The 19,508-nt window shown below is 42.1% G+C and overlaps 1 protein-coding gene across 1 annotated transcript; it reads right to left on the bottom strand.

Annotated features, from left to right (window-relative positions):
- Window positions 1-3,063: 3,063 nt before the first annotated feature.
- On the bottom strand, window positions 3,064-18,508 carry LOC145413506 (arylsulfatase I-like). Its single transcript, XM_080283202.1, has 10 exons — window positions 18,456-18,508; window positions 17,933-18,096; window positions 17,059-17,162; window positions 16,357-16,466; window positions 14,225-14,286; window positions 13,392-13,496; window positions 8,673-8,856; window positions 8,024-8,315; window positions 6,887-6,963; window positions 3,064-3,245 (listed from the first exon to the last, which is right to left on the bottom strand). The coding sequence occupies exons 1-10, from the start codon at window positions 18,505-18,507 to the stop codon at window positions 3,064-3,066; spliced, it is 1,332 nt and encodes a 443-aa protein (XP_080139328.1). The 5' UTR covers window position 18,508.
- Between the last annotated feature and the right edge of the window lie 1,000 nt (window positions 18,509-19,508).

The raw sequence follows: 19,508 nt of genomic DNA, 5'->3' as shown, positions 1-19,508 counted from the left end.
GTTTAAGTTGTGAAAACCTCGAGGAGGCTGACACAAGGCTGATTGCACACATCAATTATGCTGTATCTGAGGATGGCTGCAAAAGAGCCATTGTTCAGGCATCTGATATAGATGTCATTCTTCTCTGTATATACTATACTTTCATACTAAACTTGGAAAAACTGTGGGTTGAAAAAATCTTCAGTTCATACCTGCACACGAAATTGTGAACACTCTTACAGGAGCCCTAGATTTTAAGACAGGTGAGAGCCAGGCAGCAATCCACTTGGCTACGACCAAGTAAAAGTTATCTCACATTGTCATGCCCACAGTGGGGGCGGAGGGACATTGGTTGCATGATTGTGACAATGTGAGATAACTTGTACCTGGTCGTGGCCTAGTGGATTGCTGAATGGCTCTCACCTGAGACTCCCGGGTTCGATTCCAGGTATAATGGCAATATAATGGATGAAATATTAAGATGTTCAGAAGAACCTGATTGGAAAAAAAAAAAAAAAACATGGATCAGATGGTGAAAACACAATGGGATGTAATGGAAATAATCTAAAACTCAAATTATGCGAGTTTTCACACAGTGAGTGAATGACAGATGACACAATTTTCAAGAAGCTGCATTAAGAACTCAGATCTGTCAATCATTTTATGACATTTATGACATTCATATAAACAGGATGGCGGGTAAAAGAATCTATTCCCCAGCCAGCGCTATATATGCATTTGATAAAGTAAACACTGCAGTATAGAGTAGCGAGTGTTTCGGCCTTATATTCACATCGCCTTTCCACCTCTCGCTTTTCCTGGCCAACAGGAAATCGATAGAATGATACAGAACCATCCCTTTGCCCATAGGAGCAACCCACATAATAACACTGATGTGGCATGGTGAGCAACGAATTGTTAATGAAGGCAGAATAATGACGTATATTACCACGGTGGCGTTCAATATGGCATCGGTCAAGTATCAAAGACAGCGATGACGTCACTATATGTTCAGAGTAGGTAGCAACCATTATGATGCATGGGTTGCCAGATAGCCCAGGAACAATAACTCATGCGAGGTGTATATGCTCGGACGTATCTTTTCGCTTATTACGTTCGTATGTTCACTGACATATGCCTTTTTTTTTTTTTTTTAATCTAAAATATGATAAACTTGAGTTGACATGGTACACACATCTCTGACATTTCTGATAATGTGTAAGGGCGTTTTCCAACGAGACATAGGGTTCGTTTAAACTATCAGTGGGTTACTTGAGGTGTTCGAGCAGCCTACTCATCAGTTTCGAAGCATAGTAACGAAACGGCTATAAACGATGAAGAAGAAACGGTGATGTCGCTTCAGTTCATTTCGTCCACACGAGCATTTCCCACCCAATTTCCATTTCCACACTCAGCATCATATTTCCACTGTTAGTGTAAATTAGGCTTTAGTGTTTGCAGTAACAAAATCTGAATCTTGACCAGTTCCGTGCCTCAGTACCGCTAGTTGAGTTATACTTCGGTCAGGTGTGGCAGTAGTGTGACCCGTACTAAACCACTTGCCACTCTGCTCTATGGGTTCATACTGAGACGGCTCCACAATTTTTTGTAAGGTACGTTCAAACCTTATTATTTTTTTTACAATTCTTCTCATTTTTTTTACATACATACATACAGACATCCATACAAACAGGTAGATGGATGGATAGACACATAGACAGCAAGGTAGATAGTTGGTTAAATGTGGTTTACAGTTCCTTTCTCAACAATAAAGCAACAGAGCTTCATTGATAGGATTGAACTTATACACTCAGGCCTTTTCACAACTGTATTTCTGTTTTTGATATTACAACTCTGTATAAGTCTTGCAAGCAAAGAATGCCACAGATGAAAACATAAGATTCGAATATCATGGACCCTTCCTCCCATCCGTCATTGTACAATATACTTCACATCACCCAGTATGTACTTCAGTGTATTATAGTGTATTAATCATAAAATTACATGAACAAAGCATACAGGTATCTTCAAAACACGCTGAGCGTGCAAGTGCGTACGTACAGTACGTGCGTCCGTGTGTGTGTGTGTGTGTGTGTGTGTGTGTCTGTCTGTCTGTCTCTATCTATCTATCTATCTGTCTGTCTGTCTCTATCTATCTATCTGTCTGTCTATCTATCTATATATATATCCTGAACAGAGATGGATGGGCGTTGATGGAGGAAAGTGAAGGGAAAGGGTCACATAGTACTACCGACTTGTTACTATTTTCGTGCATTAATAAAAACTGTTCCAAAGAAATAAGGAAGTACACTTCTAGTCAAAGAACCGTGGATAACTGAAATATCCCCTCAAACAAAATAATTAAACCCATCACAGTAAATATCTTTAAACAACATTATAATACATATATTAGGAGACAACAATTACGTTAGTATGGAATAAAGAACTGGCGAAGCTATTGGTATGGTGACGAGAAATAAGCGCCATTAGATCCAGGTTAACCCTCGCAGTCATGGTTGTAAATTATATTGCTAAATTTAGAACATTAACCTTATCATGGTCGGAACAACTCCACTGTTTTATTCCAACTGATGTCAAGTCATTTTATTCGGATGATTGCAGGCGGTTGAGTACTAATACCCCTACCGTTGAATCTCTCACGGTCGGATCAATTTTAATATTAAATTTCAGTTAATGCTAGACGATTTTATTCAGCTGAGGGTGAGTTACAGGAGCCCAAAAGTGTTAGGAAGCTCCAAGAGTGAGGAAGGGAAAATGTAATGAATCAACTATAATGTTCATTTCCCCGTATTTGCATGGTACAAAAGAGCCACAGTTTCTTTATTTTGTGCTGCTTCATCCCTTACTGCACTGTCAGATATTCCAGGCTTCTCAGTCCACATATTCAAGGCGAGAGTGACCAGTCGTCCGTCTGTGAGCGACATTAAGTGAGCAATCAACCGAACCTTCAAACATCAACCCACACACCACGCTGAGGACTAAATATATAATTAAAAAACTGGAAGGAACATACACACAGACACACACATACTGGGAGAGAGAAAGAGAGAGAGGGCGGGGGAATTATCGAGCCTCACACCATCCAGGGGACCAAATGCCACCAAAATTCTTGGCATCTCCTGCCGGGTCATCCACAGGCCGGTCCTGTGGCACCATCTCCTTCGCCTTCTTCCGCAGCACGCGCTCCAGCCTCTTCCGTAGGCCAGGGCGAGCAGCGGCGAGGTTGGTCGTCTCGTACGGGTCCTCTGAAATAAGACCATTTTCGATTCCTTAGAGACTCCTTAACACCTCTTCCTTAGCGATTTATTTATCTATTTATTTATTTATTTGCTATTTTTTATTTACTTATATACTGCAACACATTTCCATATCTTCTTTACAGTTAAGCTTATTATCTTATGCTTTGGAGAGTTCGTAACACTTCTTCCTTAGCGATTTATTTATTTATTTATTTGCTTTTACTTATTCACTGCAACACATATGAACATCCACTTTGCAATTAAGCTTATTTACCCTTGCTTTGGGGGATTCCGGGACACATATTCCTTACCGATTTATTCTATTCGTTGCATCTTAATATCCTTTTTACATTTAAGCTAATTTTTGCTTGCTTTGGGGAGTTACATGTCGATATTAAAATGACATTGGCACAGTACAATTGAATGCTAACTACATCTGCTAGCTCTCCATACCGAGTTGTATCAGTGAATTAAAATAGAATGATATCAGTCACGAAGAAGTGCTATGGAAAGAATATAGAGTCGTAGCATTGTCTTTCTCTCCTAGTCAGCTACGTAAAAACAAGCTGCAAAAGGACGAGAATCTGGGCCAAGTAAAGGAGAAACAGCTATAGAGACATGGCAATTTTATGAGCTCTTCGTCTTTGCCCTTCCTGAAACACACACACACACACACACACACACACACACACACACACACACACACACACACACACACACACACACACACACACACACACACACACACACACACACACACACACACACACACACACACACACACACACACACACACTCGCGCGAGCGCAATAACTCAAGATAATCTAACAATTATTTTACAGAGAAAGAAAAGTGACTTGGAAAAAATTCTAGACTCCTTCCTTTCCTAATGAAAAGCAAAGAAGAAAGGAAAGAGAGGGAAAATAAATAAAAAGAAAAAAGAAATAGTTACTAGAAGGAGTTGGTAGCTAATGACTTGTGAATCAAGGCTCAGATCTCCCGCCTCAATGGTCGTCTGTAGTGGATTAGATTACTTTCGTTAAACCCGGGTTAGGTGTTCATGTCACTCTCACTAATCCTGGCTTACGGTTCAGTGGTGGCGTTCCTAAACGGATTTATGATTGATTTCTTGTTTTAACCGGGATTTCCTTTTTTTATTTTTTTATTCTGGATTAATCTTTATTTACTTACTTAGGAAAGGAAAATGGAAAGACAATCAAGATTTTCCTTTTCTCTTACAAAATACAAACCTTAGCCTCAAGAGTAAATATATTCTACGTTAGTGCGCGTCCACACGTATGCTCAAAGAAGTGCTGGCAACATGTAAGCAACACAGTGACGAACACGCTGCAAATATGCTGAGGACAGCAGCGTCCAGATCATGTTGCCAACATCATGATGAAGTCTCAGCTGCCTGGTATGGAAACACTTATCCGATCGCCTCTGCTGCCAGTGTTCGAAGCTGCACTGAAACATGTTTGCATACATCTCTCCAAATACCGCTGTATACATGTACCCAAGCATGCTGCCAGCTGTGTTGTCAATAAATGTTCGAGGGATCGTGTGGACGCACACTTATACCTCTTTTCTGCAAGATAGCATGTCCGAGAGGGACATCTTCGCGTGGTGGCATCGATATGACCGGGTGTTTCCAATTCCCGGTTATCTAAACGTCCCTCACCCTCCTCCCTATCCCCCCAAAGAAGGATGGTGGACTGCAGGTGAGGGGAACTGCAATCCACTGGGCTCACATTGACATGAAGTTAGACCTACAACGACTACAATTACTACTCTATAGGAAAAACAATGAAAAGAAAGCCGCACAATGCTCTAGTGTGTCTTTAGTTATTCATTTTAACTTGGCGGAGATTTTCGTCCACATCCATGGCACTTTTTCGTGACTAGCATCAAATTCTAGCTTTAATCTAGTACTTCAAATTCAGCATCACAATGGAGAGACGGCAATTTTACTCCTAGGTAAAGTGAACAGAGTATAGTTCTTCCTACGTGAACAAATCTGTCACGACAAGGAATCGATCGTAAGCTTAGGTGAAAATCCTCTCCCTCCTGCTAGATCTGCCACCAGGTTATTGGTTTCCTTCAGGCCATCGGCAGTATTAAGAACTGGACTCAGGGTCGTATGCTAGGTGACACGAGAGACTTCGTAACACCTCATCCACATCGATTTACTCCGCGTATTACGTCCTAGTGTTCTCATGTATGGTATTTATAGCCTTTTAATATCTATAATCAACATGTAAGAATGTGCAAGGTACACTCTCAGTACATTACCTTTTTCCTTCAAACTTATGACTACAATGCATTCTCAGTAAAACCTCTGAAGTACATAACCTTCTCACCACAATTATATTACCATCTCACTTCAAGCCCTCAAATGCATTACCTAATCATTTCAAGCCCTCCAATACATTACCTTCTCACATCAAGCCCTCAAAAACATTACTTTCTCACTTCAAGCCCTCAAACATATTACCATCTCACTTCAAGTCCTGAAATACGTTACCACCTCACTTGAAACCCTCATATACATTACCGTCTCCATATACATTATCTTCTCACTTTACACTACATTACCTTTTCAGCTAAAGCTCTCAAGGGCATCACCTTCTCGTCTTATTCTCTCATACTACATTACCTCTTCGCCTAAACCTCAAATTATATTACTGGTCCTCCTCGAACTCTCAAGGTACATTATTTTTTGCCTCAAACTCTTAGACTACATTATCTACTCGCCTCAAATTCTCAAACTACACTGCCGATTCGATTCAGATAAGTTACCTTCGTTACATAAACTCACAAAGTATAGTGCCTTCTCTCTTTCCACTCTCAGACTACACAACCTTCTCTCTTTTTGCGCTCTCAGACTACACTATCTTCTCTCATTCTCCTCTCAGACAACACTACCTTCTCTCCGCTCCCAGACTACACTACCTTCTCTCTTTCCGCTCTCAGACTACACTACATTCTCTCTTTCCGCTCTCAGACTACACTACATTCTCTCTTTCCGCTGTCACACTAAATTACCTGCTCTCTACAAACTCTTAAATACGTTATCTCCTCACTCCAAACTCTCACAGTACGATCGGAAGCAAAAAATTAAACTATCATTACACTTCTACTTCGTATTTTCCTCTGCTGAGCAATCTTCCTAGGATGGGCGAGGCTTGGCATGTCCCACTTTCCATAGATGATTCCCTTCGATATGCTGCGTCAGGGAAGAAGAAACAGACATGCCTCAAATTCAAATGTAAACACAGTGCAGTATTAAGCTAACTTTTGTCAACCCAGTGGCGTAGTAGGCGAACTTTTTCCCCAGACTGTGTATCACCTCGGTTGACATTTTTATAGTACAGTCGCGGATATAAGAATCGCTCCACCATTTACTCGAACGATTGTGAAACTCTTACACAATATTGATAAAAGTCTGTGGGAATCAGACCTCATCACTGGGAATCAAAAGTCATTGCTCTCTCTCTCTCTCTCTCTCTCTCTCTCTCTCTCTCTCTCTCTCTCTCTCTCTCTCTCTCTCTCTCTCATCTGACTTGAAACGATATTCTGTCCGCAAATGTACATTAGCTTTCACATTCGAAATTCTCAAACATATTACGTCATGGTTGCTCACTCACTGTTCAGATCAAAGAGCCAGGGTCCTTCTTCCTCGGTGAAGTTTTGAGGCCCCACCAACAGCTTGTATCGCCCCACCCTGGTACATAGAAAACACAGATGTTACTGCACCACACCACGCTGATACACAGAAACACAGACATTACTGTACCACACCACACTGACACACAAACAACACAGACGTTACTGTACCAAACCACCCTGGTACATAGACAACACAGATGTTACTGTACCACACCACCCTGATACATAGACAACATAGACGTTACTGTACCACACCACACTGACACACAAACAACACAGACGTTACTGTACCAAACCACCCTGGTACATAGAAAACACAGATGTTACTGTACCACACCACCCTGATACATAGACAACATAGACGTTACTGTACCACACCACCCTGGTACATAGAAAACACAGATGTTACTGTATCACACCACCCTGGTACATAGAAAACACAGATGTTACTGTATCACACCACCCTGATACATAGACAACACAGACATTACTGTACCACACCACACTGACACACAAACAACACAGACGTTACTGTACCACACCACCCTGGTACATACACAACACAGATGTTACTGTACCACACCACACCACCCTGACACAGACAGAAAAGTCAGGAGATTATAATGTCTATGCCTCAGATTTAATAGATCCTGAAAAAATAAGTCTCGAAATCAAATGCTATCGGTACTCAAGTTTCGGTATGACTGCCGCTGATAAAGTTACCTGACATTTTTGGATATTCAGAACATTCATCAAGTTAGTGGGAAAAATATGGCTAAAAAAGTGGTCGAGATTATAAGAGGCCATTGAGACCACAATGTTGTATTATCAATATATATATATATATATATATATATATATATATATATATATATATATATATATATATATATATATATATATATATATGGCGAGGTACCACTGTTTAAAGTCTATAACTTGTTGGTTATATCTTCATGTTTCAGTTACCAACCATGATATTTTCGTTTTGCATTAGTTGAGCGGTACAGGTTACCGTGTTGTTTTCTTTCTGTACTGTCATGTACTGAGCTGTGAATGTACTAGTGTCTGGTGGGGTACCTGCGTGACGAAGTTACTTGTGTGGCCAGAGTTACCTGATGGCGCCACTGATGTCATCACCGGCCTGTTCGATGTCGTAGACAAGCGATTTCCTCGGGGACCGACCACGACCTGTGCGCAGCGCCTCCCACTGGTTGAATCCGTCGGTGCTGGGCAGGACGTCGGCACCGGCGGCGGCCAACAGAGTGGACCGCCAGTCGGTGACGTGCAGGAGGCCGTCATGCATCCGTGGGGTATTCTCGAACATGGCGCCGTGCACCAACCCCGCCACCCGCGTCCCACCCTCCCACTGAGACACTTTCGCCCCTCGCAGTGGCAGGTTTAGCCCTGAACACAGCACCACATGCCAAGGGTAATTACCACTGATGCTGGTTTGTCACTCTTCATATCACCAGCAACTGTTATCATGGATGATAACAGTTGCTGGTGAAATGAAAGACATATCGTATCTAGCCATTCAGTTTTTTGGGATATGAAACCCATAAGTAATGATACCAAAACCGACGGCACCGTTGTCATAAGAGAATACAACGAGCATCTAGTTAGCAACACTTGATAATTATTCTACTGAATTCCAGTTGATCACATCCTATCTAATCATTCAGTTATTTGATATATATTTAAAAATAGAGAGGCACATGCTATCTCACCATTATTTTATTTGATATATGGATCGGTAATTACCAACTGGGTATTCTCCGCCATTGTCAGAAGAAAATACAATGATGGTGTTGTTGGCAAAGGTTGAGGCCTTGATGGCGGCCACCACCCTGCCCACCGCGTCGTCCATGGCCGTTACCATCGCCAGCATCTTCCGCCGGTCCGGGTCACTCTCGTTGGGGTACAGAGCCAAGTACTCGTCCGGTACCTGATAGTGTGGTACAGAGGGTTACTGGACCGGTGCATGACTTGCTGGACCGGAATTGTTGAGGTAACTTTCGTTAAGATACTGGGATAGGTATTTGTCTGGTAGCCGTTGATGTGGTACAAAGGGGTTACTGGACCGGTACGTGGCTTACTGGTTTATTACTGGGATCATTAGTCGGAGTTAGGTAGTTAGGTAGTTCGCTCGTCTGATATCTCTTGCGATACTGGGGTTACTGGGCTGGTACTGTGGTTACTGGACTGTGAAGTTACTGGAGTGGTACTGGGATTACAAAACTGGTATTGATGTTACTGGACTGCAGAGCTACTGGAGTGGTACTGGTGTTACTGAACGAGTATTGGGGTTGTTGGACTGGCACTGGGTTACTGGACTGTTACTGGAGTTACTGGAGTAATACAGGGTTACTGGGCTCATGGCACTGGGGTTACTGAACTGGTTCTGGGGTATTGGACTGGTACTGGGTTACTGGACTAGTACTGGGGTTACTGAAGTGGTACTGGGTTAGTGGACTGGTACTGGGGTTACTTGACTGGTACTGGGATTACTGGACTGGTACTTTCTTTTATGCAAGGAAGAAGGAAGCAAAGGCCAAGGGCCTGGAAATCACTCCTTCCAAGAAAGAACAAAACGAGATAACGGAAAGCCAAATTCAAGAATCATTCATTTTGAGATCTTTGGACACACTGCGTCTGAAAGACTGGAGACCGTAGGCAGTAGGAAAAACAGACGGAGGGAGACACTTCCAGATTTGACCTGTTGCATACATGAAGGACTGGAAGTAGCGGATAACTCTTGCATTAGAGAGTTGGACAGAAAAGGGATTAGAGTTTGTTGCTAGACGTGTGCTACGTGCCCGCCACAGTGAAGGAAGGATGCAAGCAGACAGTTCAAGGGAGCAGTGACCATTGAAGTAGAGATAGAAATGAGATGAGACTGCAACAGTGTCGGGAAGAGACAGAGGTTGAAGGAACCCAGTAGGAGGAGGAGAGTTAATGAGACGAAAACCATTTGACTCCACCCTGTTGAGAAAAGCTGTGTTTTGGAAGCCTCCCCGCACATGACAGTTGTACCTTACACAAGCGAAAATAAAACTCGTGTATAAAGTCAATAATTGTGCGGGGGTAAAGAAGGTACGGAGGCGGCTTAGCACACCTAATCTCTTGGAAGCAGATTTTGCAAGAAAGGTAATATATTCTTTCAAAGATAAATCCCGAGAGAATGAAAACCCAAGTATGTTTAAAGATGATGCAGAATTGAGCTGGGTAGTGTTAAAAGTTAGAGGGAATTCCTGTGAAAGATTTTGTCGGGTTGATACAAGTATGAATGGAGTTTTTGATGCACTAAAAACAACAAGGTTATTTTTGCCCCAATCAGAGATATGAGCAAAGTCAGACAGTATGTGCGCCATAGGCTCAACCCTTGTTTGTTGAAGCAACTACTGAGACGGACGCAGCTGGAAGCGAATGGAAAGGTGGAGGCTGGAGTCATCGGCGTATGAGTGGATAGGGTTAGATGTACAGCTTAGAAGGTCATTGATGAATAAAAGGAAGAGAGTTGGTGAGAGGACAGAGCCCTGAGGAAAACCACTATTGTTAGCTCTAGGAGAACAGTGGCCGTCTGTAGTAGCAGCTATAGAACGACCAGAAAGGAAGCTAGAGATGAAGGTACAGATAGAAGGATAGAAACCGTAAAAGGGTAGTTTGGAAATTAAAGATTTCTGCCAGACTAGATCGAAAGCCTTTGAGATGTCAAGTGTAATGACAAAGTTTTCGCCAAAGTCCCTAAAGGAGGATGACCAGGAGTCTGAAAGGTAGGTGAGAAGATTACCAGTGGAACGTCCATGGCGGAACCCACACTGGCGATCAGAAAGAAAGTAGTGATAAGAAAGATGCTTTATTTATCTTTTTTTTTTTTTGTTGTTGTTGTTAAGAATGGACACGAGAACTTTTCAAATATAGGATGTTAATGCAACTGGGCGATAGTTAGAGGTCTGGGAATGGTCATCCTTCTATGGGACAGACTGAATGAGACCAAGCTTCCAGCAAGAAGGAAAGGTGGTAGTTGACAGACAAAGACGAAAGAGTTTACCTAAGCAGGGTGTGAGCAAATAAGCACAGTTCTTGAGAAGAACAGGACAAGCCCCATCAGGCCCATATGCCTTGTTAGTATCGAGGCCAGTGATGGCAGATAATACATCAGCTGAAGAAATTTTAATGTCAGCCAAGAGAAAGTCACAGGGGGGAAGAGGTGGAGGGACAACACCGGAATCGTATAAGTTGGAAATATAGGACAAAGTCTGAGCGAAGAATTCTGCTATATCAGTAGATAAAATAGCTGCAGAACCGTCAGAGTGGAAAAGAGGAGGAAAGGGTGATGAGGTAAAGTTTTAAAAAAGGTTTTTGGCAAGGTGCCAAAAGAAGAGGGAATAATTCGAGTTGTAGAGTTGAGAGCATTTAGTACGGATGAAATTATTTTTAGCAGAGCGAAGAACAGGCGTTGCACGATTCCTGGCAGAAACATAAAAAATATGAGATCCAGGGGTGGGTTTTCTCCGGTACCTTTCATAGGGCTTCTCGTTGTGGACAACATTAGAACACGCGTGATTAAACCAAGTCTTTTTTTTTTTCATTAGTCGGAGGATATGAGAAAGGAATGTATGCTTCCATGCCCGATAGAATAACCTCCGTAATGCGCATGGCACACTCAGATGGTTCTTGGCCATGGGAGCAATAATCATTCCAGGGAAAATCAAAGAAGTACTGCCTGAGGGCTTCCCAAACAGCAGCTTCAAAGTCTCACAACCGACGTTTCTTTGGGGTTACCGGATTTGGCATTGGGGTTACTAGGCTACTACTGGGGTTACTGGACTGGTACTGGGGTTACTGGACTAGTATTGTGGGTACTGGACTGGTACTGAGGTTACTTAGCTGGTACTGGGGCTACTGGATTGCCACTGGGGTTACTGGAATTGCACTGAGGTTACTGTACTGATATGAGATTAATGGACTGAAACTGGGGTTAATGGACTGTACTGGGATTACTGGACTGGTACTTGGGATACTAAGCTGGTACTGGGGTTACTAAACTGGTACTGGGGTTACTGGAAAGGTACTGTGGTTACTTGTCGGTACTGCGGTTAATGGACTGGTACTGGGGTTAATGAACTGGGGTGAAAGGGTCAGGGTATTTTCCTATTGATGAATAAAATCGTCTTGCAGCAGTCAGTATGAAAACATAGATACAAATGGTTTAGATTTAGATGTAGGAATATCTTATCCCTAATGAAATACGTCTAAGTGTGACAAAGACTGAATGTGACAAAGACTGAGTGTGATAGAGACTGAGTGTGACAAAGACTGAGTGTGATAAAGGCTGAGAGTGATAAAGACTGACTGTGACAAAGACTGAGTGTGACAAAGACTGAATGTGACAAAGACTGAGTGTGATAGAGAATCAGTGCAACAAAGACTGAGTGTGACAAAGACTGAGTGTGACAAAGACTGAGTGTGACATAGGCTGAGTGTGACAAAGACTGAGTGTGATAGAGAATCAATGCGACAAAGACTGAGTGTGACAAAGACTGAGTGCGACAAAGGCTGAGTGTGACAAAGACTGAGTGTGATAGAGACTCAGTGCGACAAAGACTGAGTGTGGCAAAAACTGAGTGTGATAAAGATTGAGTGTGATACAGTATAGACTGAGAGTGGCAAAGACTGAGTGTGAAAAGGACTAAGTGTGATAAAGATTGTGGGACAAAAGGCTGAGTGGCAAAGACTAAGTGCTACTGACTCTGTTTGACAAAGACTAAATGTGACTGACTGAATGTGACAAAGACTGAGTGTAACAAAGAATGAGTGACGAAAACTGAGTGTGACAAGGACTGAGTCTGACAAAGACTGAGTGACGAAGACTGAGTGTAACAAGGACTGAGTGTGACAATGGCTGAGTGTAACAGACTGAGTGTGACAAAGGCTGAGTGTAACAAAGGCTGAGTGTGACAAAGGCTGAGTTTGACAAAGGTTGTGGGATAAAGGTTGAATATGACGAAGAGTGAGTTTGACAAATGCTGAGTGAAATAAAGACCGAGTGACAAAGACTAAGTGTAACAAAAACTAAAAGTGACAAAAATTGTGACAAAGGCTGAGTGTAACAAAGGTTGTGGGATAAAGTTTTGTGACAAAGGCTGTGGAATAAAGGCTGAGGGTGGCAAAGACAAAGTGTGACAAAGGCTGTGGGATAAAGGTTGAGTGTGACAAAGACTGAGTATGACAGATTCTGAGTGTGACAAAGGCTGAGTGTGACAAAGATTGTGGGATAAAGGCTGAGTGTGAAAAAGGCTGAGTGTGACAAAGGCTGTGGGATAAAGGTTGAGTGTGACAAAGACTGAGTGTGACAAATGATCAGTGTGACAAATACTGAATTTGACAATGGCTGAGTGTGATGATGATAATTATGATGATGATAATGATGATGATGATGATGCTGATGGTGATGATGCTGATGACACAAGCACTCACCTCCAGCGGGGTGTGGACGTGCTGGTAGGCCAGGTACAAGAAGAACGGTGACTGTTTACCTTCCTGTTGCTGAATGATCCTCACGGCTCGTTCAGTCAGCAGTACCTGAGGAAGTGATGTCCAGAGGTGACGCTTGAGAGAGAGAGAGAGAGAGAGAGAGAGAGAGAGAGAGAGAAAGAGAGACAGACAGACAGACACACAGACAGACAGACAGACAGACAGACGGACGGACAGACGAACAGACAGACAGAGTTGTTACTGTTGTTGTTGCTGTTGCTTAACCCCGGTCTGACTGTTCTGGCAGACCCGTCGACCACAGCTATGCCATTGTTTTTATAGGCCCGTCCCACAGGCACAGTACACATACACAGAGTCGGAATCCGGCGCCCCTTTGTGGTAAACAACGCCTCACCAGTGTCGGGTCAGGGCCTTCCCGCACAAAAGTGCAGGGAAATACGGAGAGGTTCGCCTCTTGGGTGGACGCCGCAGCTGCTCCACCCAGGTAGCACAGTGTCACCACGTTTATTCTCCTCCTCAGCGCCAGACAGTCAGTCTGGTTTAATTACTGACTAAATGACTGATTAATGACTGACTAATTAACTGAATAACTGAATGATTAAGTCATTGACGAACTGGCGGTAGACTCCCTGTCAGAGTGACTAATATACTGATTGAACGAGTGACTGACTGACTGATTAATTAACTAACTGACTGAGATGTGACTAATTAACTAACTGCTTGGTAGATTGACTAACTGGGTGGTTGCTTGACACCCTATTTGACTGATCATCTACTTAACTGAAGTATTCTGGTACTATTCACTCAGTACTCACCGGATTATAAGTACCATTAGCCTCCAGCGCTACCCGATCGCCGTCTCGAAAATCATACCCACCTGGGGAGTAAGTGGCACGGCGTTAGTACCTATCTACCCATCTGTTTTCTTATTCATCTATCTACTTCTTCATCTATTTGGTAATATTTATCTACTTACCTTATTGTAATCTTATAATGGTTATACTATAGTACTCCTTTTCATCTCATTCCATTTGGTAACATTCATCATTCCTGTCTGTATACTTGCATATACTATACTTACAACATCTGTTTAGTATCTGTCTTCAAAATAGTCTTATCTTAGCTGAACCGCAGTGTGCTTTTCGGATCATTTAATTTTTAAATCATATTTCCTGTGTGTCTATTCATACCGTTATGAGTATTTATTACGGTGCACTCAACATTTAGTCAATCACCAAAAGAGGTTATGCATACCTCACGGGAAAACTAACATACTTTATACTGTAACATTCACACAAAAACAAAATCAGGTTCCTATATCAAAGGGAGATTCACATAGGCCTCACAATACATACGTAAAACAAAAAAATATTTTTCTTACCTAACCAATTTACATTAATTGGAAACTAAATACTCATAGCTTGGGGAATTAGGAGAACTCGCTGTTAATATAATCCACACACAAGTATGATGTGGAGAGTCAAACCAAAATAAGAAATGGTGCACCAACTCTGTGTTTTGTAATCAAAGGGAAAGAGTGTATCTGCAGTAATGTGTCTGGTAATAAAATGTGTGAAATAGTCTCTCTCGCTAGTTCCTCAAGCTTAAATGAAAGTTTACTCTTCCCTCTTAGACTTAACGACCAGTGTACTCACTTAACTATAATCTCCATCCTATTACACATACAGAGGGCATGAGCTACCATTTACAAATTAACACATCAAAATTCCTAGCCAATTAAGAGTCTTTAATAGGGCGGAGCTGGTTAGTCATTGAAAAACACGCTCATTTGCTCCTCCCATACGAAATGTTACACACACTTTGGGCAAGGACAAGGTTGTTCTTGCGTAGTATATGAAAAACAATTAATGTTATGCTCCCCAGAAGCAGAAAAACACCAAAAATGATTTAGTGATCAGAAGTGCTTCCTTGTGTGAAACAAAAGCCTTTCTCGTGGCTTATGTAAATCGTGAAAAATAGTCAGGTGTTAATTTTCCCCGGCTCTGGTGTGACAAAACATATGAGGATGCTTAGACTGGTAAACACAAATCCTCGAAAATGATTTAAGCATTTCGTCTATAAGCCTTGTCTCTCTTCTTTATCGGTCACCTCTTTCACATGTTCATCGTCTCCTACTCCATGGGGTAACTACAGCCGTGACAATACATCTTTCCTTCCATCTATCTATCCTCATGATCTTACCCTTATTTTTTTTCCTTCTTCTTCTTCTTCTTCTTCTTCTCTGGATAGGACAGTGTTTTGCAGACATCCAGGATTTCGTTCGTTCATTCCTTTTTAACAGACATATTTCCTGTCCACATCACTGTTTATATGCCTTCCTTCCTTTCTCTCTACCTATCTCATATTATGCTGGCTCAACTGAAGTCCCTCACTCCATCCCAACCCGTCTCTTAACCAATTTTGTTTCACTACTATCATTTCTGCTCTGCCTGTGTTTTCTTTCCATGCCTTTGGTGGAAGACAATCATAGACATAATGCATATACAAACTTATGTTTGGTATCGGAGATGTATCGAAAAAAAAAAAAAAATGTGTCCATACATACTATGCGCATCCATGTATTTTTATTTTTGTGTGTGTGTGTCTGCATTTCATGTGTAATATAAAAAAGTTCCTTCACTGTTATCACCTAATTACAGTTTTAAAGGACTGAGTCATATCAGTTACGTTGCATCTTCTAGTATCATTTTATCATATATCTCTTTCGATGTGTGAATGGTTTTGGTACACGTAACTTCATTTGGTAGTTGGTTCCAAGAGTTAGCTGATGTCATCGAAAACTTGTGCTAATTTGCATTTTTATCTCTCTTGTGTGTACGGTATATGTGTGTGTGTGTGTGTGTGTGTGTGTGTGTGTGTGTGTGTGTGTGTGTGTGTGTGTCTGTGTGTGTGTGTGTGTGTGTGTGTGTGTGTGTGTACCTCTTACCGCCATAGGAGTGGTTGTAGTGGTGGTGACGACCAACGTATTGACCGTAGAAGGACTGGAACCCCCTTCGTGTGGGCAAGTAGGCCTCATTACAGAAGCCCAGATGCCACCTGTTCAAAAGTTGCACCTTGTTTAACTCTTTCATTATATTGACTTAATTTATATTTTATACCGTAAGTGACTTTACATACTTCAGTGCAATAAATGGGGATCAGATATGTCTTGGACCGTGTTATACTTTCAGGGACACTAGTTTCCTAACATATTTCTTGGTTTTGTTTCCAGGCATTCCTAGCACGTAATTTAAACATTGTCAATGACAGGATCAGACAACACTTACTTTATATAATGAGCAATATCAGGTCATTAATATTGCAGCAGGGCACCCTATCAGCCACTGCTTGTCGAGTCCATCAATGTGGGGGGGGGGGGGGAAGAAGCGATAAAGCCAGTTTCTTCTTTGACAAAGCTGAAAGCCCACAACACTTGTCTCTTCAAAAAAAATTCGAATAAAAAAGAAAGCTGAGCACAAGTTCTGCTCACTTCTAGATGCCTATGAGTAAATTAGATTATTGCTCGTCGTCCAGAGGAAACTGTGTTGACAAAAGCTGATATCTGCCGTGATAACCTTCGTGCATTTAAAAACTATTAATAATTCTAAGTTTCACGTCCATCATCTTTGTCGCCTTTGCCGCCACTCACTTGCCGACCAAATGCGTGCTGTAGCCTAGAGCAGCGAGGTCCTCCGGTAACAGCGTCACGTTTACGGTGAGGCCGGCGGGAGTCATCTCAGCTAGAGGCATCCCCTGTAGGAGGAGATTTTATTTTATTTTTTTCTCCTCTCTTTTTCAGCTCATACTTACAGACGATTTTATTTAGTTATCTGTGGAGTTAAGGAATGCTATTACCGAACCTCCCTGGTTCGACAAATTTCTCTTTACCTGATTGCAATCGTCTAGGCTAATTTTCTTCTATAGAGGGCGGGAAATATGTGGGTATTATTATCATTTTTCTCTTCATCTCAGCAATGAGCCATATATAGGGAATTAAATTGATCTGGATGTAAGTGTTCAGGAAAACTGGTGGACAGTGAATGAACAAAACCTACTTTATGAATACTGGTGAATATAAAATGTTCAAAGGTCTTTAGATCATGGTTGAACAAGGCCTGTTTTATGTTTAAGTACACTTGTGTTTCTCTTAACCTGAGAGATCAATCACATGTATGAAGCAAGATGTATCTGAATGCACAATGGAAAAAATTAACTTTATAAAGAATCACCCAGAACTGTTTTATGATTACTGTTGCCCCATCACACCTGTCTGCCCAGACTGAAGGGATAGCATCCAGAGAAGCGCTGGGCGGGTGGGTGTGTATGGAGTAAGATTTATCTGAACGTAAAATGTCAAAGTAACGTTCTCTAAGTTATGATTGCTGTCAATCCACCTGTCGGCCGACATGGAAGGGGTAATACTCAGAGATAAGTTCTGATCGTGTGGGTGTGTATTGAGTAAGATGTATCTTTATATAAACTGTTATTATGTTATGATTCAGCAAAACCTGATGCATAGTTACCTGTCTGCCTAAATGAAAAGGGTAATACCCAGACAGCAGTGCTGATCGTGTTGGTGTGCAGGTAGGCTGGACGTAGTTCTGGTCCAGGGTCACCCCCTCGTCAATCAGCTTCTGTAGGTTAGGCGACACCACTCTTGGGTCGTGCCATGACACGTCGCTCCAGCCTGTCGTTTGTCAGATAATAAACACCTTCTATACATTATAACTAGGCATATGTCACCTCAGCCTTAAGCCTTCACATCCTCCTGGTTCTTCATCGTGACACCTTCAGCGTATGAACACATGTGCGAAGATGGATGTTTCCATCCTTTTTCTTGCTGTTCACTACTTTAGCCAGGAAATCATTGGTACCATTAACATAATAAGTGTGTGTGTGTGTGTGTGTGTGTGTGTGTGTGTGTGTGTGTGTGTGTGTGTGTGTGTGTGTGTGTGTGTTCGGTTTTTGTGTGTTTTATGAGTCAGGGAGATAAATAAATAAACCTGTGAACACAGTCTCTTCATGAGAAACAGAGTCCCATCTTACCCAGGTCATCGGCCAGAATGAAGACTATGTTGGGAGCGCTGGTGGCTGCCATGGTGGTGATGCAGCCCAGCGCCACCCACACCCACACTGGCGCCATCATCATCATCATCATCAACATATCCTCACTCACTGCCTGTCCCACGTAGACCTCACCCACCTGCACCAGGGAAAACGAAGAACCTGGAGTACTTTGTTTTTCAGTAGATGAGGCTTGGTACAGTAGTGAAGATACAATTGTTTGTTTAGACTTCGTGGAGCTAAGAGGCTGAATATTCATTGATGATTATTATAAAATAAGGCAATTCAGTTTTCCTTGGGACCACAATGATCCTGTGTGAGTTGATCGACGATCGTGGGTCCATAACAGAGAAGAAAGAGAAGAAGCATCTCTGTCATGAGTCGAGGAGCCAGGTACAAACTGCTTAATAAAGTTTGCATCCGGATTCAGAAAAATTATATGTAGAAAGAGGTTTGCCGATGAAGTAAGTACTATGTGCTCTTTTTACTTAAACCTAAAATAGTCATCTCTCTACCTTGCGTGCTGAGTTGTATAGACTGACATTAGAATATAATTCTAGTCACGAAGAAGTGCTTTTTGGAAAGGCCGCAAAACCGCAGCATTATCTCTTTTATGTCACTGAGCTGCGTGAAACAAACCGCAAAAAGACAAAAAATATGAGCGAAGATAAACTGCAAGAACTATACTGTGAGATCGCCTACATGTTGCAGATGCAGGGATGTTGGAGCTTCCAACTGCACCTTTTGGCCATAGTAGTTATTTCACACAAGCCACTTGCAGTACCACCTGTACCATACCATACCCACCATTGCTACCACCATCACCACACTTTACCTCATTATAGCTGGCATCACCACCACACCACCACCACTACACGAGAACATCCCTCTAATTATAATTACCAGCACTACCACACCATTCCATTAGTGCACCACCACCACCACTTAGTGTTTTGATGAAATTCACACCAACTAGCTACGTATCTGCCTCGCATCTTTTCCATCACTATTCCATTACTGTACCACGTAAAATGA

Source organism: Coenobita brevimanus, chromosome 96, assembly GCF_032717465.1.
Source record: "Coenobita brevimanus isolate Jiangsu-jjx chromosome 96, ASM3271746v2, whole genome shotgun sequence".
NCBI classification, from domain to species: Eukaryota; Metazoa; Arthropoda; class Malacostraca; order Decapoda; family Coenobitidae; genus Coenobita; species Coenobita brevimanus.
This window is presented reverse-complemented; position numbering and strand designations above follow the sequence as displayed.

Bases quoted from the DNA above. Each gene is read 5' to 3' on its own strand.
- LOC145413506 (XM_080283202.1), bottom strand. From the start codon at position 18,507: ATGGCAGCCACCAGCGCTCCCAACATAGTCTTCATTCTGGCCGATGAC. The intron at 8,857-13,391 runs GTGAGTGCTTGT...CCACACTATCAG, and splicing joins ACGTCCACACCCCGCTGGAG to GTACCGGACGAGTACTTGGC. The intron at 3,246-6,886 runs GTGAGTGAGCAA...GTCTTATTTCAG, and splicing joins CTGGCTCTTTGATCTGAACA to AGGACCCGTACGAGACGACC.